Raw genomic sequence first — 24,688 nt, 5'->3', positions numbered from 1 at the left:
GTGAGGGGACCAGTAACAAATGAGTCCAGAACAGAATGAAAGGAAAACAGACCAGTGTTTTCAGTAAATAAAATAGTCTTTATTATAGATCATCTTAACATAAAGAGCCGGCAACGCCGTTTTACCAGTAACACTTGGAAAAAGAGAAAAAGGGTTGCAACAACAAAGAACACAACAACCAAACAAAAACTCCACACCACGAGGAGGTACTTCCAGGGGCCCACAAGCTCACCCTGTCACTAACAGCAGCTGGCTTTACTGCTGCCAAGGCCCACAAGCCCACACTACTCACGCAAAGCAGCTATGCTGTTTCCACAACTCCACACTTTGAGCAGGCTAATCACACACAACGCAGAGACACCAGAGAGCACCCCACACCCTGCTCACAGCTCATCCCCAGCTTATATGACCTCCGAGAGGTGATTGCTGACTGGGCCCAGGTGGTAAATGAGGCTAATCAGAAGCAGCTGTGTCCTGGGGAGAGAGAAGAGCAAGAGAGAGACAGAGGGGTGGAGCAAAAGAGGAGGAGGCGGAGAAAAACACCACACCCACACAAGGGCAGTATCAGGAGGCCCAGCTAGGGCCGTAACACCCCCTCCCATATATACAAACCCGTGGTTTGTCACAGAACGTCCTACCCAGCTTTTAAACATATCACCTACCATGCACGCATACCCTGCCAACTCTGCCAAGACCTTTCTGAGGGTTTGAAAACACTGAACGGGGTTGGCTCAAGTCCCTCAACATAGTGTCTCAAGTGATAGCCAGGTGTTTGAGCCATCACATATGGAGGACCCATCAGGCAGCTAAAAGGCCGTACAGCATCACTTCTCTGATGCTTCTTCACTAGGTCATGGCAAAAGGCATGCTGGTTAGCCAGAGGTGCAGGTTGAAATGGTTGTGTCACACACAATCTATCACACTGTAGGTCATCTGGACCCGAGAGACCGTCATCAGGTGGCAGATTACAATTAGTTGATCTCTGACAGTGACCAAATGACACCACTGAGCAATTATGCTCCAACTGTTGCCTAGGACTGGCAACTTTGTCGGTTTGTGAACCACAGTTCACTCTTTTGAAAGCAGATCGATTTTGCTTTGAGTTTGCTTTCAAACAGTGAGCAACCAGGTGGCCAGGTTTGTGGCAGAAGAAACAGAGCTTTGTTTTGGCTCTTGAAACCACGCCTGTATCGGCTTTGTTAGCTGGCACACTCCTAACTCTCAAGACTGACTGTTTCTGTTTGTAGGCTCCACAATTTGCTATTAAATGGCCAGACTTTAAACAAAAAAAAACACTTTCGTTTCACACTGGAATGGGACACAAGTACCTCACCCTTTCGGTACTGTGTAGCTGGCACATCACTAACCTTCACTGGGGCATCGCGCCGGTCATACCTACTGACACTGGTTTTATGGACGAGCGCGAACTCATCAGCCAGCGTCGCAGCCTGCTGTAGCGAGGAAACCTTCTGTTCATTAATATATACCGCGATGCGCTCAGCAATGCAGTTCTTAAATTCCTCTATGAGCATTAGTTCCCGGATCGAAGCCAGGTCAGTGGCTTTGCAGGCCGCACACCACCGATCGAAAAGAACACCTTTTTCCCTGGCGAAATCAAGATAGGACTGACCCTGACCTCTTCTCAACCCCCGGAAACGCTGCCTATAGGCTTCTGGGACCAGCTCATAGGCCAGCAGGATAGCCCTTTTCAGCTTGTCATAGTCCAAGCTGTCCTCAGCTGACAACGAGGAACAAACTTCTTGAGCCTTACCCGCCAGCTTACATTGGAGCAAAATGGCCCATGAATCCCGTGGCCAGTGCAAGGCCATGGCTATTCGTTCAAACGACTCGAAGTAGCTGTCGACCTCAGTGTCACGGAACATCGGAACCAGACGACTGTTTTTCCCTACGTCAAACGGGGTGTCCGCCTGACGAATGGAGGCGGTCGGAGGAAGGGAAACCTGCCGGAGTTCCAGCTGTCGCAACCTCACAGCTGTCTCTGCCTCCACCTCCACCTTCCTCAATTCGACCTCCCTAGCCCTAGCCAGTTCCGCGTCCAAACGCCTAAGCTCTAGCTCCCTTTTCAGCTGGAACTCTCTCTCACGCTGCTCCTTCTCCAGCTGGAGACGAGCCAGACGGACACGGAGCTTAGCATCCAGCTTCGAGCCTTCACTTGATTCAATGGAGAGGGGTTCGAAGCGAGGCACTGTCATGGGTTTGTTCTCAGGCAGCCCCTGATCAACAGGTGTCGACACCAATGGACCTACAGCTTGAGCTGGCGCCTGCAAAACGGGCTGAGACGCTGCACCACGCTCACCCTTAAACACTGCAATATCAAAGGTAGCCATTGACTCTAAAACAAAAACTACCTGAGGCTAACAATAACAACAAAGAAACACCACCTCCAATACACAAATGAGAAACAGGCGGGAAAAGTGTGGCCACAGGTTAACCAATAAATAAAAATACCGCCAACCCTCTCCCCAGACCTGCCTACTAAAATCTTAGCCTAGTTAGCTTCTGGAGTGTACCAGGCTCGAGGCAACTTTAAAGGCTAAGCGTCAAGTGCACAAAGCACCGACAAGCCTACCCCCGACAGGGAACTAATCCCCACCCGGGATTACTCCGAAAATAATAAAGGAAAAATAAAAAATGAGTGCCTGAAGGAGGAGCTTACGCTCAGCTAGACACTCCCCTTTGCTAACTGGAGAGAGAGCGCAGCAGATACAATACAACTAAACAAGCCACCGGCAAACAACTCACTAAAACTCAATTGCTGTTCCTTCCAGTCATATCCCGGACGAGCCCCCACTTTGTTACGTCCCCCCCGAAGGGGTCTAGGCATACGAGTGAGGGGACCAGTAACAAATGAGTCCAGAACAGAATGAAAGGAAAACAGACCAGTGTTTTCAGTAAATAAAATAGTCTTTATTATAGATCATCTTAACATAAAGAGCCGGCAACGCCGTTTTACCAATAACACTTGGAAAAAGAGAAAAAGGGTTGCAACAACAAAGAACACAACAACCAAACAAAAACTCCACACCACGAGGAGGTACTTCCAGGGGCCCACAAGCTCACCCTGTCACTAACAGCAGCTGGCTTTACTGCTGCCAAGGCCCACAAGCCCACACTACTCACGCAAAGCAGCTATGCTGTTTCCACAACTCCACACTTTGAGCAGGCTAATCACACACAACGCAGAGACAACGCAGAGACAACGCAGAGACAACGCAGAGACACCAGAGAACACCCCACACCCTGCTCACAGCTCATCCCCAGCTTATATGACCTCCGAGAGGTGATTGCTGACTGGGCCCAGGTGGTAAATGAGGCTAATCAGAAGCAGCTGTGTCCTGGGGAGAGAGAAGAGCAAGAGAGAGACAGAGGGGTGGAGCAAAAGAGGAGGAGGCGGAGAAAAACACCACACCCACACAAGGGCAGTATCAGGAGGCCCAGCTAGGGCCGTAACAATAAGGTTATTTAGTAGAATTGCCAACTGTCCCGTAAAAAATGGAATCGTACTCAGCCCGGGCGGAGCTGTCTTCGGGCTCCTGCCCTTGGTATGTGCACCTGCCACTAATCAATCACCTGTAGCTTATCACCACTCTTGGACCATACTAAAGGCAGCAGCTCAGAGCCTCTCGTCGCTGGAATATTGAATCACCACGTTAGTGAGAATCCCAGCTTGTAGATTAGTAAATTGTGTCACGCATCATTAGTGATTGCTTTCCTTCCTGTCTCCAGATCCCCGGTCCCTTCCTGTTTCCTCGCAATCTGGGGAATTGAGCGTGAGTGAGCTGACAGCGAGAGCAGAGTGTGAGGAGCAGCTAAGACCCCATGTGTTTGGAGCATCCGTCCCTTTCCTCTTCTACCCGTGGACCCGTGGAAGCCCTTCCCCAATATGGAACGCCAGGACTGCCATAATGAATTAATTAAATACACCATTAAATAATTAATTAAATGTGGCAATAATTAATTAAAATTGGAATTAATTAATTAAATAAATAGTTATGACACATGTAATTAATTAATTATTGACACATTTAATTAATTATTTATGTATTTCACATTTTAATTAATTATTGACACATTTAATTAATTAATTATTGACACATTTAATTAATTATTTATGTATTTCACATTTTAATTAATTATTGACACATTTAATTAATTATTGACACATTTAATTAATTATTTAATGATATATTTATTTATTTCATTTTGGCAGTCCTGACGCCTGGCTCTCGTCATGAAATAATTTTATCTGTCAGCCTCACCCATCAAACTCAGGGGGCGGGGTTAACGCGGCCCATGCAGCTTCTCTAACATTTGATTGGTTGCCGTGCAAAGTAAGTCAAAACAGGTCGATCCTAGATAATCGATTGCTTGTGTAGACTTGGGGCAGCCAGTTATCCCAGAATGCAGATCAAATCACAGGCCGTTTTTCTGTCACCAGCTACACTTTTAACAGTGTTTTAGCCGCGAATGTCGCGCCGTATGTCTGGTCAGGTTGTCAACATAGAACATGTTTGCAAAAGTGCTCAGATGTTTTCAGAGATTTCACTAGCTCTGCTAACAGTTAGCATGCAGAGCGCACCGAGGGGGTACATTAACGGTTTGTTTACATATTCCACTCTCCGTGTTCCACATGTTGCATTCGCAGATTCTCATTTTCACCGAACGATCGTCTCTTTCCGCCTGGTCTTGTGTCTCTGTGCTTCTGTAACATAAAGAACGAGCTGACATTTTTCTCACGAAACCAGCGATCAGCTCAGCAGACCCTCAGTTTACCTGCATGCATCCTCCTCCTCATCTGTCAGCTGTTTAACACCTGCTGCTAATTCAAGAAACACGCCTAGTTACCTGGTGATAGTCACAGTTTAACTGCACAAGATAAGTAAATATAGTATTTTCCCCGAGCGCAGAGCTGCTGGAGCTTGTTTCCTTACAGAGCACTTTATAGGCGAACAGCTTCATCAGCGGCTGATGTCCAATCACCAGCACACAGCTTTCAAACCTCAGCTGAGTTTTAGCTCTCAGTGGTTAAACGCTGGACTTCATTCACTCAGGTTCTGTCTGTCGGGTCACGTTTACTTCGCTGTTTTATTTACAACTGAGCAAATCGGTTTGGCTGAGGTTAAAGTTACGTTTCATAACTGCATAGTTTCACAGACGTTTAATGGTTCACTGGCACATGTGTTAGACTGAACTATCATCTAAATATCATCTGTTTTTTAATAGTTATTCAACTGTATTCTAAGCACCAGCTGTCTGTTAGAATGTGATTTTTTTTCTCTCTCTGTTGGCAGAGGTATAAAAATGCGCAGGAAAATCTGACGTGCATGGCAAACTTCACCGACGATATTTAGGGAGGAATAAACACACATCAAACATAAATGAACCATTTGCCTGTCTCCATAATTGAGAGCATTTTCTCTTCTTGTCAACACTCTCTCTCTCTCTCTCTCTCTCTTTTTTTTTTTTTTTTTTTTTTTTTTTTGCTTTTTCGGTCATGTTATGTTTACCTGTCAAAGGCTTGTTACAAACTATGAAACACATCGTGCAGACTTCTGGATGTTAGAAGAAAACGAATACTGCTCATGAATGAGACTAAAGGCAGGAAGGTGTCCTTTAAAACTAAACATGTTAATAGGACCTCCCTGTTTATATCATAGTTTATGATATAGCACGTGTATTTCAGTAATAGCCTGCTGAGGCCACTATACGTGCTGGCCTCATATCAAATGTGAAGGCAGACTGAGTCTATGTTTGACGTTTGTTTATATCTAATCTTCCTTTTCAAACATTTAAACAGCAGCGAGTCTGCAGCTGAGGGAATACAAATTCAAATTGTCGGAACAGGTTTGCTCGTTTCTTGGATTCATTTGGTGATTTATTAAATGTATAACTGTGTGGTGGGGCGTGGTCTGCGGTGCCGTGCAGGGAGGGCGGACGCACCTGCACCGCATCCTTAATCACGCCCACCTAGTTAAAAACACGGGGACTGAGGGGTTTGGGGGTGTTGTGGTGTGGTGAGATGTAAATAAAGATGACTCTGAACGTTGCTTCGTGGTCCCGCCGTGTCTTATTCACGCCACAAACTGTTATTCTAATCTGCTGCTGAGTCTCTTACACTTTTCTTTATGCTGTATATTTTCACGTCTCTGGAATAGTTGGCAGTTAGATAGTCAGCTGGGAAACTCTGTGTTAACTCATGGAGCTGAGGATATCGTGGATATGCTGACCTTGCTGCGTGGTGTACAGAGCGAGGTCAGCATGATTAATATTCACAATAAAAATATTAGCCGAACATCATGAAGTCTGTATGTGTTTCATAGTGTCGAACAACCTTTGTACAGTTAAAGCCAGCAGTTACTACATGACGGAAACACCAACGTTATCTCTTTTATGTGTTTATACACAGGTCACGCTGATTACTGAACAAAAACCCAAAGATCAGATGTTAAACAGATTTATTTGCTCTCTCTCCTCCTTAAACATGTTTTTAATGTTAGTTATAATTCAGAATTGGCGACTGAAACACGTAGGACACATAAGAACATCAGGAAATAAAACACCGATAAATATAACCTCAGTAAAAGAAGTCAGCGGGGGTTACTACAGCTGTGTACCGGGGCCTGCGCTTTGTCGGTGGGATTGCTTGCGAGGCGAGCGGGTCTATCCCACGCTTTGCCGTGAGACTGGGACGACATCTCCGAAATCATCGAAACACTTTTGCAAAGAGGCTGTATCTTGACAAACCGACCAGACACATGAAGATTAAACCACTACATTCTCGGCTAAAAAAATATTAAAACGGTATTTGGTAACACACAAACAGGGTTTTTCAAAGCTCAGTTCTGTTAGCTTCCACATGCCGGTTGTGTGCTAGAAACAATGGCCACCAGGCCAAAGCAATGGTTTTGACTCGATCAGCGTTAACCCCGCCCCCTAAGTTTGATGGGTGAGGCTGACAGATAAAATTATTTCATGATGAGAGCCAGGCGTCAGGACTGCCAAAATGAAATAAATAAATATATCATTAAATAATTAATTAAATGTGTCAATAATTAATTAAATGTGTCAATAATTAATTAAAATGTGAAATACATAAATAATTAATTAAATATGTCAATAATTAATTAATTAAATGTGTCAATAATTAATTAAAACGTGAAATACATAAATAATTAATTAAATGTGTCAATAATTAATTAATTACATATATCATAACTATTTATTTAATTAATTAATTCCAATTTTAATTAATTATTGCCACATTTAATTAATTATTTAATGGTGTATTTAATTAATTCATTATGGCAGTCCTGGCGTTCCATACCCCAATCCCTCACTTTTGTAAATAGCACCTGGTGTGTAATAAAACGAAAAGACTGAACGCAACCCGCTGCCTGCGCTTGAGTCCAACCCGCTAGCCTTGACACAAAGCTGGAGTTATTCTGTGTCTTTACGCTGCACAGCTGCCTCTTCTTCTCTCATTCTCTCCCCCTCCCTCTCCTGTTGCTACTTCAATCATGAAACTAATCAGTGATCAGCTGATCGGCTTTTCTCTCTTGTTTGTTTATCGCTCACTTTGTGCCAGAAAGAGGAAACCAGCAGATGTTGCGCTAAACAACAGCAGCACATTTAAGCTTGATCAGCTGTTGTTAGAATTTATTTAATATTAATTTCTAGTATCAGCTGATGTTTGCTGGAGCCACAGCTGTAAAAGCTGCTGGTCATGATATTGGTTTGGTTATCTGATGAGAGGGAAACATGAAGATGAAACCAAAAGATGTCTTTACTGAATCATCAGAGCTGAACAGATGATGGAGAAACAGGTTTACCTTTTAGGTGACATGAATGAGTTGAAGGGAAGTTATGAACTGTTTCTGAGAGACAAATAACACCAGGATCATTTTTTTTACGTAGCTGACAGCTGGTAACTGTGCAGGGGTGGGTCTAGCAAAGTTTTGCCAGGGATGCCAGGTAGGGCATTAACAGGGAAAGGGGGGCACAAAGAAATACTTTTCTTTCTTATTCTCATTTAAAATGTCTAGCTTTTATTAAATAATTATCTGAATCTTACAACCAAAGTTTTTATCTGATGTAAAATGTATAGAAATTACACATATACCAACAAGACTGTACATCACTGTCACAACAGCATTTGTTTTCATTCAAAGGCTTAATGGCTTTTCTTATAATACCTGGTGGGCCGGTCTCTAGTCAAAATGCCCAGTCCGATTCTTTTGTCCCAGTCCAGCAGTGCACTGCAGACATGCAGTGAATTGATCTGAGAAGGTGCATTAAAAAATAAATGGCCGGGCCAGTGGTGCACGTCGCAAATTAGTTCGCATAGACACATTAGTTGTGCTGCTCCTTAATGACAGAAACTTAGCTAACAACCCAAACTACGAGATTCAACTTGTAATTGGCTAAAAATAACTTAGCCTACCGGTGAGAGGGACGTTGCTAGCTGGCAGTTTTTGTCAAGCGATGTTGAAATTTCCAACACTTCAAATGCTTCAGGAGCTGTCTGCTCAGCGCAGCATCAGCACCGTGGAAATACACGGATAAATTCGTAGACTTGAGACAGAATTCACAATGCGTTTTTGGGACTTTCAGGTGTATGGACCAATGTTAGCACCAATGAGTAGCTGGATATTTCTCCCATTAACTGCCTGGACACAGTGGACATCGAAATGCAGCTGATTGAACTGACAAGCTCGACTCTGTGGGGGTCAAAGTTTGCAGAACTACAGACGCAGCTGGAATCCACAGCTGTGCGTGTTCATGGAGCTTGCATTTCCACCTGCTGGACATCACGACCTGACAAATTTAACTGTCTTAAGAACATTGCAGAGGCCTTATTGACAGTATTTGGCTCTACACTGTGTGTGAGCAGATTTTCTCTCACATGAGTGTCCTTAGGTAGCAGTCTGAACGCCGGACACTCGGAGACCTGTGTCTCTGAGTGGGAGAACAGAGATCACATTAACATGTGTATCTCTGTATTAACAAACATGCCATATTGGCCCAGTTTATTTTTCTTATCATTGTTGTGAGGAGACCATAAATAGCATTTGCATTTTCCGTTGTACAGTTCATTTGCTGTTATGGAGTTCTTATTATGAATAAAAAGTGTCATTTTTTGTTTCAAAAGAGCTGATAACTATTCGCTGATAGCTGCCAACATCTGCAAACAAATATAATTCGATAAAGTATAGAGCGTTATTAAATTTATTGCTAACGCAATTATATGGCACATTGACCTCTGAGGAAATATTAGTTTTTAATTTTTAATGGCACTCATCATCAAACAGATTGCATACCCCTGGTTTAGACTTTCCATCATGCACCCATAAATAGTAAAACTTTCAATAACAATTTCAAAGTATGATGAAAGTGTAAGGATTGCCATAAAACTTCAATACAAATCAAAACCCACACACTGTTTGTGCACAAGAACACTAAAGAACATTTGAAAGTTCAACCAGAGGAAAAAAATGTTGAACCTTGAGGGACTCCCTTCATCCAGAACATGTTCAGGTTAGGAAATGGGCAGAAAACATTTCTGCAAACCCTTCACATTCTGGACATAAACTCTTCAAACTGCTGTCTTCAGGAAGGTGCTACAGAGCACTGTTTATAAAAACCGGATGCTACAGAGAGAGTTTCTTCCCCCAGGCTGTCACACTGATGAACATAATCAAATAACCCACAGTTATATTGTTCTGGACATATGCACATTGTTGCACTTAGTTTGTATAAGAATTTCTGTCCTTGGGCTAATGATACAGGGCACACAAAACTGAACAGTTTTTACACAAAGGACATCACCAACATGTATACTACTATGAAGTCACCTAATCAATGATTTGAGAACAACATTTATTTTATGTTTAAAGCACATTTTTGCACCTTGAAATTACTGTGTGAGAGAGAATTGTTCTTATTGACTTTATTTATTTTTATTTTTTGCTCTTCATTGTTTACACATCTAATCTGGTATTACTTTTTTTTTTTTTAATGAGGAGAGATAGTGTTGCCATCCTGAATGTTCACATTGAACAGAAAAGAAGGATTAATTGTACATTCCCAAAGCATCAATTATAAAAGGCAGAACAATGGTGTTTCAGAACTCTCCCTCCCTTGAGGATAAGGCAAAATAATAAAAACCTGCCACATACTCGTATGACTGTGTGAAGTCTTTGTCTTGTTTTTGGTTTTCCATTCATACTTGTTATGTAATTAGTTTTATGAGCAAATGTTTTGTCTTTGAAAACAATAATGGATAAAGAGTTAAATGTTACCTTTCTAACTCTGGACTGGTACACGGAAATTAACAAGTACAGATATATTTTCTTTTTTATTATGTTTACACTATATATTCTAATAATCTGCACTAATTCTACTATTGTGTATTTAATCTGGATTCATAAAAACCTCCATGAGCCTATGTACATTTTCATTGCTGCTTTGCTACTTAACTCTGTTCTTTACAGCACAACTATTTACCCAAAACTTTTGATTGACGTTTTATCTGATAAACAAGTCACAACATATTCAGCCTGTCTCTTTCAGTTTTTTATGTTTTACACTCTAGGTGGTTCAGAATTTTTTCTCCTGGCTGCCATGGCCTATGACAGATATGTGGCTATATGTAAACCTCTACAATATCATATTATCATGAGAAAAACCACTGTGAGTATTTCCCTGATCATAGCTTGGCTTGTACCTGCTTGTCATATTGCTGTCCTAGCAATAGCGAGTGCTGAAGCTCAACTGTGTGACTCTAATATAAAAGGAATATTTTGTAATAATGCAGTTTACACTCTTCAGTGTCAAAGATCAAGATTAATTATCATCTTTGGTGTGATTGCATTACTAGATCTTGTAATACTTCCTATGCTCTTCATAGTTTTCACATACACAACAATTTTCATTGTTTCTTGTCAAAGTTGTAAAGAAATTAGGAAGAAAGCTGCAGAGACTTGTTTACCCCATCTCTTAGTTTTAATTAGTGCCTGTTTGTTTTTTGTGTATGATGTAAGCATAGCTCGGGTGGAAGCAGATTTTCCAAAAACTGCACGCATAATAATGACATTACAAATAGTGCTCTATCACCCTTTGTTTAATCCATTTGTATATGGGCTCAAAATGAAGGAAATTTCAAAACACCTAAAAGGGCTGCTTTGTCAGGGCAAAAAAACTTCTTGTATTAAAACTGGATCTTAAGTACAGTCATTTTTTCTATAATGAGTTTTACACCATCATTGTATCTGTGGAAAGAAATATAAAATGGAAAATAAATCACTTTCATTAATTTATTTACCAAACTGTCACCATGTTTTGAAGAGATGACATTTGTATTATTTATTTTGCGGTTTAAATATTACTAGTAATATTAACATTCATAGTACTGATGATACATAATATAAACATGGAATAACTGTTCCTACAGGTACCTTAATTCCAAAAGAGGAATTAGTCTTTCCATTTTTATATAATAACCTCTGTTACTTTTGATTAATGTTCTCATAGCTCTCTTTTGCACCTGTCGATTTACATTTGTATTTTTCTGACTTTTTAGTTTTCCACTTGTTATGCTCAGTAAGAGAATGAGAATTACATTTTCAGACCTGAAGAGTTCTTATAACATGAAAGCTACGATCTTTAGATAGAGGAATTAATGAAAAAGTTGCCCTTTTCTTAATATACTGTAGACACCAACTGTGCTTTAGGTACAGCTAACTGAAAAAAATCCCCTGTATAATCCACATTGTTATTGTCGAATTTCTTTCATTTATTAATTCAAGAAATAAATATATAATGGGTGAATAATGATAAAGCACAGAAATGTAGAAATTTTAATTTAGCTTTACATTAGATGTATTCTGTTAATTCTGCTATCATTTATTTGTATTTAGTTAAAGTTCCATGTACCCGGGTTGTTTTGATTTTTTATTTTGACTATTTATCTCTTTCATTGGTTCATTTATTGCTCTGTATGTGCCATGATATCTGAGTGGCATGTATATAAAAGTAGCATAAGAAGTAAGGAAATGTGTGTTTTGTCGGTTTTGCTTTTTGGCAATGAATCTTATACTGCTGGAAAGCCTGTTTATTTCTCCTTACATAATGTCACATTTGTAAGGAAAAACACATTTGTTGTTAAACAGCAGAGTTGAGTGTGTGTGTGTGATGTGTTCAGAGATAGACTGGTGATCTGGCATACTGGGCATTAGCCCAGCAGACCGACCGGTATAATTATTGTTCTTTGTCGATACAATTATCCAGGTCGGCCTGAAGGGCTGGTGCTCACCATCACAGCAACCCATTCTTCATTTTCATTACTGACACTGGATTCCTCAATCAAATCTCAGTCAGCCCTGTCTTACTTTTGTGCTCATGCACCTTGTAGAAGAGTTTAGTGTCGAATAAGTGTTTGATAACGATGGACAAACAAAAGTGAAACAGTTGAGGTGAAAAAGTAGAGAGGAAAAAAATACTGTCATTGAAACTACAAATAGATGCAGCAAAATGTGTCAAATTTACTTACATGTTAGTTAGTGCTCTTCAAAACTGAAAATTTTGGTATCGATCCGACACCCATTAAATTAAGGGTAATACTTCCTATTCTAATACTTTTAATGTGAGCTTATGCAGAGCAGATCAGTGTGTCATGATTTATGACCTGAATCATCATGAATTTGCCAAATTCGGAACACATTTTAATGACCACCAAAATATACCTGTGGTGTGAATGAGACACGGCAAGTCCACGGCTCAAGGTTTTGAGCCATTTTATTTATCACAGCTGCAGCTTACCAGCTACCAGCCGGACATACATCACACCACAATCAAAAACACAACCCTATTTCCCCATGTTTAACTCGGTGGGTGTGATTGCAGATGCCGCGCAGGTGTGTCCACCCTCTCCGCATGGCACCGCAAGCCACGCCCCAAGACATACCCCATCTCCATCGGGCGATGGCGGTATGTGGTGGTGGTTTGGTTTGCGATTGAAGTGGGGAGGCACCTGCAGTGGCGGCGCAGCTGGTCCGAAGGTTGACCATGTTGAACGCAAACACGGGCCTGCAGGCACGTTCGTGAGCCCCTGCTCACAGGTGGCTCGGCCGGCATCCGAACAGGAACAGCTGGCACCTCGACCTCGGGCTCAAGTCAAGCAGGCTCCCCTGGCATGGGGACCTCCACCTCTCCCGGCTGGAGCAGCTCTTCACGCAGCGGCTCCTCCACCACCAGCAGGCATGGACCCTCTCGCACCTCATCCACATCTAGCAAGAGCAGCTCCTCCATCACTCCCGACTGAAGCAGTCCTTCACCCGGCTGCTTCCCCTCCTCTGGCAGGCGTGAACTTCCGCACGCCTCGACCACTGACCCTGGCTGCTGAGGTGGCCCACATGGCTCCACCACTGCTTCCCCACCGGATACACCGGTGGGCATTGCGGTGGCAGTGTTGACCAGGCCCAGAGCAGAGTTGCCAGATTCGCAATGCTCTCCAGGTGACGCTCAGTCTGGTACCGCAGCTCTTCCTGCTGGCGGCACACCTCCTCTGACTGCTCCCGCTGGACACCATCTGGACAAGCTCCGCCCTTTCCTGGCTCCGGCGTGGACCCGCCATGCCACCTCCTTGGTTTCGGCACCAGTGTGGTGTGAATGACACATGGCAAGTCCACAGAACAAGGTTGCGGGCCATCTTTATTAGTTTGGCTGCTTCAATTCAATTCAATTCGATTTTATTTATATAGTGCTAAATCACCACAACTGTCACCTCAAAGTGCTTCATATTGTACAGTAGATTGTACAATAATAGATACAGAGAAAATCCCAACAATTATATAACCCCCTATGAGCAAGCACTTTGGTGACTGTGAAAAGGAAAAACTCCCTTTTAACAGTAAGAAACCTCGGGCAGAACCAGGCTCAGGGAGGGGCGGCCATCTACTGCGACCGGTTGGGGTGAGAGAAGTAAAACAGCATAAAGACCTGCTGTGGAAGAGAGACAGAGATTAATAACAGATATGATTCAATGCAGAGGTATATTAACACATAGTGAGTGAGAAAGGTGACTGGAAAGGAAAAACTCAATGCATCATGGGAATCCCCCAGCAGCCTACGTCTATTGCAGCATAACTAAGGGAGGATTCAGGGTCGCCTGGTCCAGCCCTAACTATATGCTTTACAAAAAAGGAAAGTTTTAAGCCTAATCTTAAAAGTAGGATAGTGTCTGTCTCTTGAATCCAAACTGGAAGCTGGTTCCACAGAAGACGGGCCTGAAAACTGAAGGCTCTCCCTCCCATTCTACTTTTAAATACTCTAGGAACAACAAGTAGGCCTGCAGTGCGAGAGCGAAGTGTTCTAAGAGGGTGATATGGTACTACAAGGTCATTAAGATAAGATGGGGCCTGATTATTTAAGACCTTGTAGGTGAGGAGCAGGATTTTGTATTCAATTCTGGATTTAAAAGGAAGCCAATGAAGGGAAGCCAATACAGGAGAAATATGCTCTCTCTTTCTATTCCCGTCAGTACTCTTGCTACAGCGTTAACTGAAAATTAACTGAAGGCTTTTTAAGGGAGTTTTTTGGACATCCTGATAATAATGAATTACAGTAGTCCAGCCTGGAAGTAATAAATGCATGAACTAGTTTTTCAGCATGACTCTGAGACAGGATATTTCTAATTTTAGAGATGTTGTGCAAATGGAAGAAAGCAGTCTTACATATTTTTTTAATATGTGTCGATTATTAGAGATAGGTTGATCATATTTAAGACTGAAGCATTAATTAATGGCAGGACTTCTTTGAGCAGTTTTGTAGAAATGGGGTCTAAAAGACACATTGATGGTTTGGAGGAAATAATTATTGAAGTTAAATCAGAAAGATCAATTGGAGAAAAAGAGTCTAAATGAATATCAATGGTACTGAAAGTAGCTCTAGATAATTGTCATGGCACTGGGTCATGTGACCCAGTATGTGGGTTTTTAATGTATCATTTTGTATTCATTGGTGTTCTAGTTTCAGTTTGGCTCATCTAGTTAATTTCCAGGTTGCTGTTTAGTCCTTCTTTTTTTAAATTCCTTTTGTCTTCTCCCCCTGTACTCAATCTCCCTGGTTCATGCGCCTATCTGTTATGTGTCATGTCTGTATGGCTCTTGTTGTCAAGTTTCTTTCATGTCTATGTCTCTGCGTTTCCTGTTTTATTTTGAAAGAGTCTGGTGTTCTTTGTTCACTGCATTTAGTTTTACTCTCCCCTGTGTTGTCATCAGTGTTGGGTAAGTTACTTTAAATTAGTAACTTCAAAGTAACTAGATACTAGGGAAAGTAACTTTGGTTTTACTCAGAATTCTCTTGTTAATGTATTGCTTCCCTAACTGGATACCCAGCAAGATTGCCAGTCTTCTAGCTTACTTATATGTTAGCACTATCCTGCCACAAGTGCACTGTGCTACCTACCAACAGAAAGGAAAAAATAATGTGCATATTTCCAAAAGAGAAATCCCAAGCCTGGACGGTCGTCGACTGACGCCATGATTCTAACTTACGTCACAGCGTCACGTGCGCTTTTTACATCCAACACGAAAACTGCAGCCATGGTGTTTTCTGCCTTCCTAGTAGGAAGATGAGCTGCATACAGGGCAGGACTGGGACAAAAAAAAAATCAGCCCAGGCATTTTGACTAGAGATGATAGGAAAAACCATAAAGCCTTTGAATGAAAGCAAACACTGTTGTGACAGTGATGTACACTGTCTTGTTGGTATATATGTATCATTCTATCAATCGTTTGTTGTAAGATTCAGATAATTATTTGTTAAAAGCTAGACATTTTAAATGAGAATAAGAAAGAAAAGTATTACTTTGTTCCCCCTCTTTCCCTGTTAATGCCCTACCTGGCCTCCCTGGCAAAACTTTGCTAGACCCGCCCCTGCACAGTTACCAGCTGTCAGCTACGTAAAAAAAAGGATCCTGGTGTTATTTGTCTCTCAGAAACAGTTAATAACTTCCCTTCAACTCATTCATGTCACCTAAAAGGTAAACCTGTTTCTCTATCACCTGTTCAACTCTGATGATTCAGTAAGGACATCTTCTGGTTTCATCTTCATGTTTCCCTCTCACCAGATAACCAAACCGATATCATGACCAGCAGCTTTTACAGCTGTGGCTCCAGCAAACATCAGCTGATACTAGAAATTAATATTAAATAAATTCTAACAACAGCTGATCAAGCTTAAACGTGCTGCTGTTGTTTAGCGCAACATCCGCTGGTTTCCTCTTTCTGGCGCAAAGTGGGCAATAAACAAGCACGAGAGAAAAGCCGATCAGCTGATCACTGATTAGTTTCATGACTGAAGTAGAAACAGTAGAGGGAGGGGAGAGAATGAGAGAAGAAGAGACAGCTGTGCAGCGTAAAGACGCAGAATAACTCCAGCTTTGTGTCTTTTTTTTCTTTGTAGCTGAAGTATGGGACAAACGGCGATCCTTTTCACCTCAATACAAACTGCGTAATATTTCCTCTGAATACGAGACCATTCCGGTTTTTACAGGACAATTGGCAACTCTAATAACTAACCTTATGAACAAAATAAAGTTCAATATCAGTAACATCATAGCACCCCCCCCCAAGCAGTATATAAAGTCTGTCATGCTAGCTAGTATGCAGTACGAGTTATTGAAACTGACTGTAAAAAGTCAGCACAATGAAAATAAAGTACGCCTAAACTTATATCTGACACAGACAGACTGCAGGTCATGTGTCTCTACTTCCCCTCATCACCTCATGAGTGTATTTAATCCTCAATCTTGCTGAGTTCTATGTCACGTCGTCTGTGTTATCTCCCCTACCCTTTGTTATGGTTTCCCAGTCAAGTCATAGTAAGTCATAGTTTGTATGTTGTTTAGTCATAGTATAAAATCACAGTAAGAGTAATAGTTTCCCAGTCTATGTTCAGGTTTTCCCTCAGTTGCTTTGTTGTTTTTTTCCCGTGAGTTTTCAGCTGTAAGTAAAGACTCGCCTTGGTTAAGTCCAGTTTAGTCTCCTCGCCTCTGTCTGCTCTTGGGTCCTCTACTCACTCCACACGGTCTGCCCCAGCAGTCTGTAACAGATAATATTACATCTGTGGGATGATTATTGGTAATTTTTTCTCTAATGATTAAATTTTTTTTTGTAAAGAAATTCATGAAGTCATTACTAGTTAACGTTAAAGGGATGGTTGGTGTAATGTTTGCATACCTCAAACATTAATGATGACACCTTCAGTATTTCTCAGTTCCATTCTTTAATTCTCAGGCTTGCAGCGGCAACACAGTCTGCAGTGCTAACTTGTTCATCTAACATTTTTCGTTCTCTCTTTTCTATATTCTCCTTCCGCGTTACAATCGACCTTTCAAAATAAAATCTCTATAAACATCACAATAACCTCCTTTCTTCTTTTTTTTTTTTAAACAAACTTAGGCACTCAGCAAGGTGAATTATTAATCTGAACCTATGACAAACAAACCTGATAAAATCACTGAACATTATCATTACTTAAGTTTCTCCACACCTAAACATCAATTTGAACAGTACTGCATTTGCGCAGATCTCTGACTAAACACTATAAACATTCAACACTAGAATACAGGTTACAGTGTTAGATTCAGGAACATCAAACATGTTCACACAGCGTACCCTTTAACTGGTCACTCAGATATTCAAGTCTTAGATCTGATGTAATCAGACAGACGCATAGGTACGCGTCTGTTGGATTTGACTGGGTATCTGGGCTTGTCTGTTAAGGCGGGGTCGGCATGCCGTCCAGGTGGGGCATTTTCAAGTCCATGTCTGATTTTCTTGAAGAATGATGCATTCCTGACAATCGAGTGTTCATCCCTTGTAGCTGTAATTTCAGAACCTTAACCTTGGTCACTGTGTAGGGTTTTGTATTGTATGGTGTGGATAATTTGTTGTGCTTGGGTTGGCGATGCAGCACTGTGTCACCCAGACTTAGTGAGTGTGGTCTGGCACGACGGATTGCATCTGCGATCACCTTCATCTTGATCTTTGCACTATCAACCCTTGCTCTCACTTCAGCATCTGAACACTTCCGTGGAGTGATGTTAAAGAAAGGGAGCTTGGTGTATAGCTGGCGTTGGAACAGTATTTCAGCTGGTGAGCTCGTCGTTGTGCTATGAGGTGTAGATCTGTACTCACGAAGAAAGATGTTCAGTTGCTGTTTCCATGGTGTGCCCTGTCTCTCGGCAACTCTCAGTGCTTTGCCTAGGGTTCTCATAAATCTCTCAGCTATAGCATTCGCCTGAGGCCAACAAGGTGTGATTTTGCGATGATGAAATCTTAGGTAGTCTGCAAACTGTAAGAAAGCCTCACTGTTGAAAGGAGGACCATTGTCAGTTTTACTGTCCTTGGGATTCCAAAATGGAGAACATTTTGTCAATGACTGGGATAACAGAAGATGCTGATGTTGAGCGTACACTTTCAACGACTGGATAGCAAGAATACTCGTCTGTGATAACGAGCAGGTATTCCCCCGTAGGGAGCGGTCCATAAAAATCTGCACGGACACTGTGCCAGGATGTTGCGGGTAATGGTGACATCTGCAGAGGGTCGGTGTGTGTAACAGGTGTGCTAGCTTGGCATGGCAGACAGTTTTGAACTGCAGATTCTGCTTTCCGATCGATCTCTGGGAACCATACTTTGGTAGTAGCGCTTTGGTCTTGACGATACCCTGGTGCCCTTCGTGTGCCAGTTGTAATGCTCTTTCTTGTAGGACCGTTGGAATAACTATCCTCGTACCTCTGAGTATAAAGTCAGATGAGTCAGCTACTGTTAGTTCACTTTGAACATGTTTGAATGATTTCAAAATGTCAGCATGCTGGGATTTATCTGTTAGATGCCACGTGTTGTTCCTGATGGGACCGATGACTTCCTGCAGAACCTGGTCTTTGTCTCTGTTTTTATCTTGTGAAGGGTCATGGCTTTTTGGGTGGAGTGATAAGAGAAGAAATTAACATACTCTTCTTCAACCTTACATGCATGAGCACTTTCATTCTGTGTTGGCACTGGATGACGTGACATAAAGTCAGCTGGATTATCAGCACCTTTTCTGTATTCCACTCTGAAATTGTATGGCTGAAGTCTCAGTCCCCATCTTTCGAATCTGGCAGGTGGTTTTGATCTTGGGTTATTCCAGATGATTTTGAGTGCCTTGTGATCAGTCACCAGTGTGAATGGATGTCCATAGACATACAAATGGAAATGTTCGCAACTCCACACAATGGCGAGTGCTTCTTTCTCATTTGCGATTATCTCCTTTCCACATCACTCAGTGCTCTGCTTGCATATGTAATAATGTGCTTAATCCCCTTTTCATCTTTTTGACAGAGAATGGCGCCCAGTCCTACTGGACTAGCATCAACAATCAAGTTCAGTCTGTCTGCTGGGATAGAAGTAGGACATCGTCGTGTCGCTATTGAGACTGACCTTGAGTGCCTGCAACGCAGTTTCTTGGTCCTGACCCCATGTCCAAGGGGTGTCCTTGTGTGCGAGCCAGCGCAGTGGCTCAGAGATTGATGAGAAGTCCCTGATGAACCTCGAGCAGTAATTGGCCATGCCAAGGAGACTTTTGATGTCAGCAGGTGTTTTTGGGTTGGGAGCGTGTTGAACTGCTGCAACCTTTTTAGGATCTGCTGAAATGCCACCTGCAGAGGAGATGAAACCAAAAAACTCAAGTTTTGTTTTATTAAATTCACACTTCTCTCAATTCAGAGTAAGACCCGACTCTGATAGTCACTTAAAGAGAGCTGTAAGATTGTTGTCATCGTCAGCCTGGTCCCTGCCGAAGACTATAATGTCATCACTGAGATTTTTGACTCCGTTTAGTCCTTGCAGTGTCTGATGAATAGCATTTTGGAACACTTCAATTGCAGAAGAAACTCCGAAGCTCAGTCTTTTATACCTCCGAAGTCCCAGATGAGTAGTGAACGTTGTAATGTAGCGGCTGTCAGGGTGTAGTTCAAGTTGGTTGTATCCTGCCCTGAGATCAAGTTTTGAGAACACGGTAGATCCAGACGTAGATGAGTGGTATGGGCAAATCTTGATGTCTGTAGAAGTTAACGTAGGACGTGGTGTCAGTTTGTTGTAGGTGGCTTCAGTTAAGCAGTTAGCAGTGGCCCCAGAATCGATTAGCACCGGTATCTGGGTGCCCATTACTCTGACTTCAGTGTGTTTAGGATGTTTAGGATGTTGAGCTGTGTTCACCACATATACATAAGCGTCATCATTGCTGGATGTGTGACCTGTCTCCACATGTGTAGCGCTATCAGTTACTTGATGAACAGTTTGCGGTGGCAGGTTTTTCTTATACTTCTTTCCACAGTGTGTCTCTTTTCTCTTTGAGCGACATTGCGTTGCAAAATGATTGAATTTGCCACAAGAATTACAGATTTTGTCTTTCACTGGGCAGTCTTGCTCATTAGGATATCTGCCTCCACAGTTTCGACAGCAGTTATTTGGCTGCCATGAGGGTGTCCATTTGTTTCTAGCCATGGTATCACGTCCTGTTTTGTGCTGTACTTTATTAACTGCAGCTGTCTTGTCAGCTTCCATCCCTGTAGCTTGCAATTCAGACAACTCACATGCACGGTCATGATTTAATCGATCATCCAACGTTAAATCAGGTTCTCTGAGTGCTTTTCTACGAAGCTGTGATGATGTACAGCTTTGGATAATTTGTGTTTTAATCTCTGCAGTCATGTTTGCAAACTCACAGTTTTTGGCTAAAATCCTAAACCTGGTGTGATAGTTGTACAACGTTTCACCTGACTCCTGCACCACTTTCCTGAACAGATAAATCTGATACTGCACGTATTTCTTAGGCGCAAAGAATGCTGACAGTTTCTGTTTTGTATCTGCGTACTTGTCGCCATCTGTTGCTAACGTGTTGTAAACGTCATGCACTTTTTCACCAGCCACATGCAGCAATAATGTTCTTAATCTTGCATCTCCAGTAATATTCATTGCTGTGGTGTAGTTTTCCAACCACTGAAGCCATTTCATCCAGCGAGGTCTGACAGAACCGAGGTCGGACTCCGTGTCGAAGGGTGGAAGTGGAGAAGCGTGTGCAGCCATGTTCTTGTCTCCTAAGCTCCCGGCAGGGCAACTTCCTTCGTCTTACTTTGGTTGTAGCCTTTATTCTCATCGCCAATGTAATGTTTGCATGCCTCAAACATTAATGATGACACGTTCAGTATTTCTCAGTTCCATTCTTTAATTCTCAGGCTTGCAGCGGCAACACAGTTTGCAGCGCTAACTTTTCATGTAACGTTTTTCGTTCTCTCTCTTTTCTATATTCTCCTTCCGCCATACATTCGACCTTTCAAAATAAAATCTCTATAAATATCACAGTTGACTCTACAGTACTCAGACTTTTTGTCAGCCTGGCTACAGTGCTGAAGAGAAACCTAGGGTTGTTCTTATTTTCTTCAATCAGTGATGAATAGTAAGATGTTCTGGCTTTGCAGAGGGCTTTCTTATAAAGCAACAAACTATTTCTCCAGGCTAAAGGGTGATCTACTAAATTTGTGACACGCCATTTCCTCTCCAGCTTATGAGTTATCTGCTTTAGGCTACATGTTTGAGAATTATACCACGGAGTCAGATACTTCTGATTTGAGGCCTTAGTTTTTACAGGAGCTACAGTATCCAGAGTCGTACATAGTGAGGCGGTAACATTATTAACAAGATAATTGACCTCTATTGGAGTAGCGTTCAGATAGCTACTCTGCTCTTGTCACGATCCTGGGTCTTATGACCCAGTGTTTTGAGTTTTAGTTCATTTTGATGTTTATAGTATGTTTAAGCTCATTAGGTCTCCTATGTTCATTTGCTTATTAGTTCCCCCTTGTGTTTCCAACCCATGTTAAGTCTCCCCTGCTCTTCATGTGTTTCATGTCTGTGTCTTACGTTGTCAAGTTCTGGTTGTCATGTCTGCGTCTCATTATGTTTCCTATTTTATTTTAAAGAGATCTTGTGTTTTTATATTATGGTTTATGTTTTGAGTCTTTTGTTGTACTGTTTCTTGTTTCCCTAGGTCTGTTATGGTTATCATAGGTTTAGTTCTTTGGCTTTGTCGTATGGCTTCCCTGTGTTCCATGTTATGTCCACTGTGACGTTTTTGTACCATGTTTCAGGTTCCTATGTTCTGTCTTCCCAGTTGCTGTTAAGTTTGCATGTTTAGTATTCAGTCAGTGTGTTTCCTGTTTTACTTTGAAGGTCCATGTCTCATGTGAGTGTTTCTAGTTTTGCTTCCCTTGTCTCGTCCAGCCTGATTACTCCCAGCTGTGCTCTCCTTCTGTGTCTCATTCCCTCGCTTAAATACACAGAGGGATACTCTGTGTATTTAAGCCCTGTGTTTCTCTTTGTCAGTGTCGTAGTCTCCCTCATGCTGTGTGTGATTCTCCCCGTGTTTCCTGGTATACTTTATGATTAGCTTTCCCAGTTTAGTTTTGTATTGCCTGTGTTCTATTTTTCCAGCAATTAAAGCTGTGCTTTTGAGTTCCAGTTCTGTCCCCGTGAGTTTGCGTTTGGGTCCTCTCCTGCCTGCCACACAGCCGAAACATGACAGCTCTGCTTGGTTTAAACTAACATACTCATCCTGCTGCAACCAGATTTCTGTAAGGCAAAGTAAATCGATTTGTTGATCAATTATTAAGTCATGTACTAACAGAGACTTGGAGGAGAGAGACCTAATATTTAATAATCCACATTTCACTGTTTTACTCTTTGAGTAAGATATGGATACTAAATTGTACTTTCTTTGTGATTTTTTTTTTTATGTTTAAGTTGTTTATTTTTTCCTCCAGAAGGTTTGCCAATTATCTATGAAGCCCACATCATTTTTTGGACACCAGTCAGACAGCCAGCAATTTAAGGAGAACATGCGGCTAAACCTGTCACTCCTGGTCTGATTGCGGAGGGGACCAGAGAAAACTACAGAGTCCGACATTGTTTTGGTAAAGTTACACACAGATTCAATATTGATTTTAGTGACCTCCGATTGGCCTAACCGGGTGTCATTACTACCGACGTGAATTATGATTTTACTGAATTTACGTTTACCCTTAGCCAGCAGTTTTAAATTTCCTTCAATGTCGCCTGCTCTGGCCCCTGGAAGACAATTTACTATGGTTGCCGGTGTCTCTAGCTTCATGTCTGAGAACAGAATCAGCAATTACCTGAATTTGACCCCCGGCGGGAGTGTCGCCAAGTGGGGAAAAATGGTTAGACACATGAACTGGTTGGTGGTGTACCTGGGGCTTCTGTTTAAGACTATGCTTCCTCCTCAACATCACCCAGCCGTCCTCTTTCCCCAGTTGCTTGGGGTCCGCCGGGGAACAGTTACTGGGGCCTACGCTATCTTTTGCTGCACCAGCTACAGGGGCCTGGCTAGCTACGGGTGAATGAAGGGTGCGAAGCAGAGTCTCCAATTCAGTAATCCTGGCCTCCAGAGTTGCAAATATGCTACATTTGTTACAAGTATCATTACTGCTAAAGGAGGCCGAGGAGTAACTAATCATCTGACACAATGAGCAGGAAAGTGCAGGAGGGACAGGTAAAGAGGCCATGCTGCTAGCGAGTTTGCTACAAACTTGTTTGCTACAAGCTAAGATAAGCTAGCGAAACGGTAAAGACAAAGTGAGTGATTACTTTGGCTATGAATTAGGTAGTGAGTACACAGAAAGTGTGCTTCAGATCAAGTAGGTGAAGATTATACTATGAAAAAAGAATGCATCTAAAAGTTTTTAATTAAACTGCTAAGCAGATAAGCTACTGAAAAACACCACTGTGTTTGAGCAGGAACAGGAAGTGAGAAGAGAGCGAACACTAAGTGACAGCACCACCAAAACCCATCACACCAATACCAACTCTCTATTCCCACCTACACTGAAAAAAGTTGAACCAACTTAATTGAATTATTTCAATTGGTAACACCAAATTTAATTAAGTTCTTTGAAATGAAGTTAATACATTAGATTAACACAACTGATTTAAGTTACATATACTTAATAAATTGTTGTCAAATAAACATTTTGCATTAATCCAACTTAAAATGAAGACATTTCAACTTAAAGTTTTCAGTTTTTCCAACCCAATAATTTGCATAACCCAATAGTAAAATATTGCTCTTTGCTAACCTAATAATGTGGTTTAGTGTAAATTACTTTTTGTAGTGACTCTAAAATGAAATTTTAGTTTGTTTAATAAAGCTTAAATCCAAATTTTAAGTTGGCTGAAAATATTTTTCAAAAATTCAAAATCCAATGTTTTTTTTTTTTTAAATGCTTTATTGTATAAATGTAATAAAGTATTACCTTTATGGCAACCAACACAGCTTTTGGTCAAACACATTACACATTTGTCCTTTTTAAAACACATATGCACAAAATGCAAGTAACGCTTAGTAGGACCACAAAGTTGTCATCAAAGTGTAAAGTGCAACACAGTATTACACAAATATCAAACGAAGGCAAACGAAACGAAGGCAAATATGTCTGAAAAAAAATTAAAAAATAAATAAAAATACCATACAAAGTATGTATAAAAGCACATTAAATTGGGGTTTGAGGTCTCTTGGAGCATAAAAAAGGCCCAACATCCAAAATAGA

The 24,688-nt window shown here is 41.6% G+C and overlaps 2 protein-coding genes across 3 annotated transcripts in view; one reads left to right on the top strand and one right to left on the bottom strand.

The window, feature by feature from the left end:
* Positions 1–24,688, bottom strand: part of LOC113007434 (syncytin-A-like) — a 445,664-nt gene that overhangs the window by 269,500 nt on the left and 151,476 nt on the right. The gene's annotated exons all lie outside the window — the stretch shown is intronic.
* Positions 10,297–11,244, top strand: LOC113007316 (olfactory receptor 1500-like). Its single transcript, XM_026143746.1, has one exon. The coding sequence runs from the start codon at positions 10,297–10,299 to the stop codon at positions 11,242–11,244; it is 948 nt and encodes a 315-aa protein (XP_025999531.1).

Source organism: Astatotilapia calliptera, chromosome 16 (genome assembly GCF_900246225.1).
Source record: "Astatotilapia calliptera chromosome 16, fAstCal1.2, whole genome shotgun sequence".
Lineage (NCBI taxonomy): Eukaryota > Metazoa > Chordata > Actinopteri > Cichliformes > Cichlidae > Astatotilapia > Astatotilapia calliptera.
Note: the sequence above shows the minus strand (reverse complement) of the source record. Positions and strands in the feature narration are given on the sequence as shown.

Coding starts and splice junctions, on each gene's coding strand:
- LOC113007316 (XM_026143746.1), top strand. CDS start 10,297: ATGGATAAAGAGTTAAATGTTACCTTTCTAACTCTGGACTGGTACACG.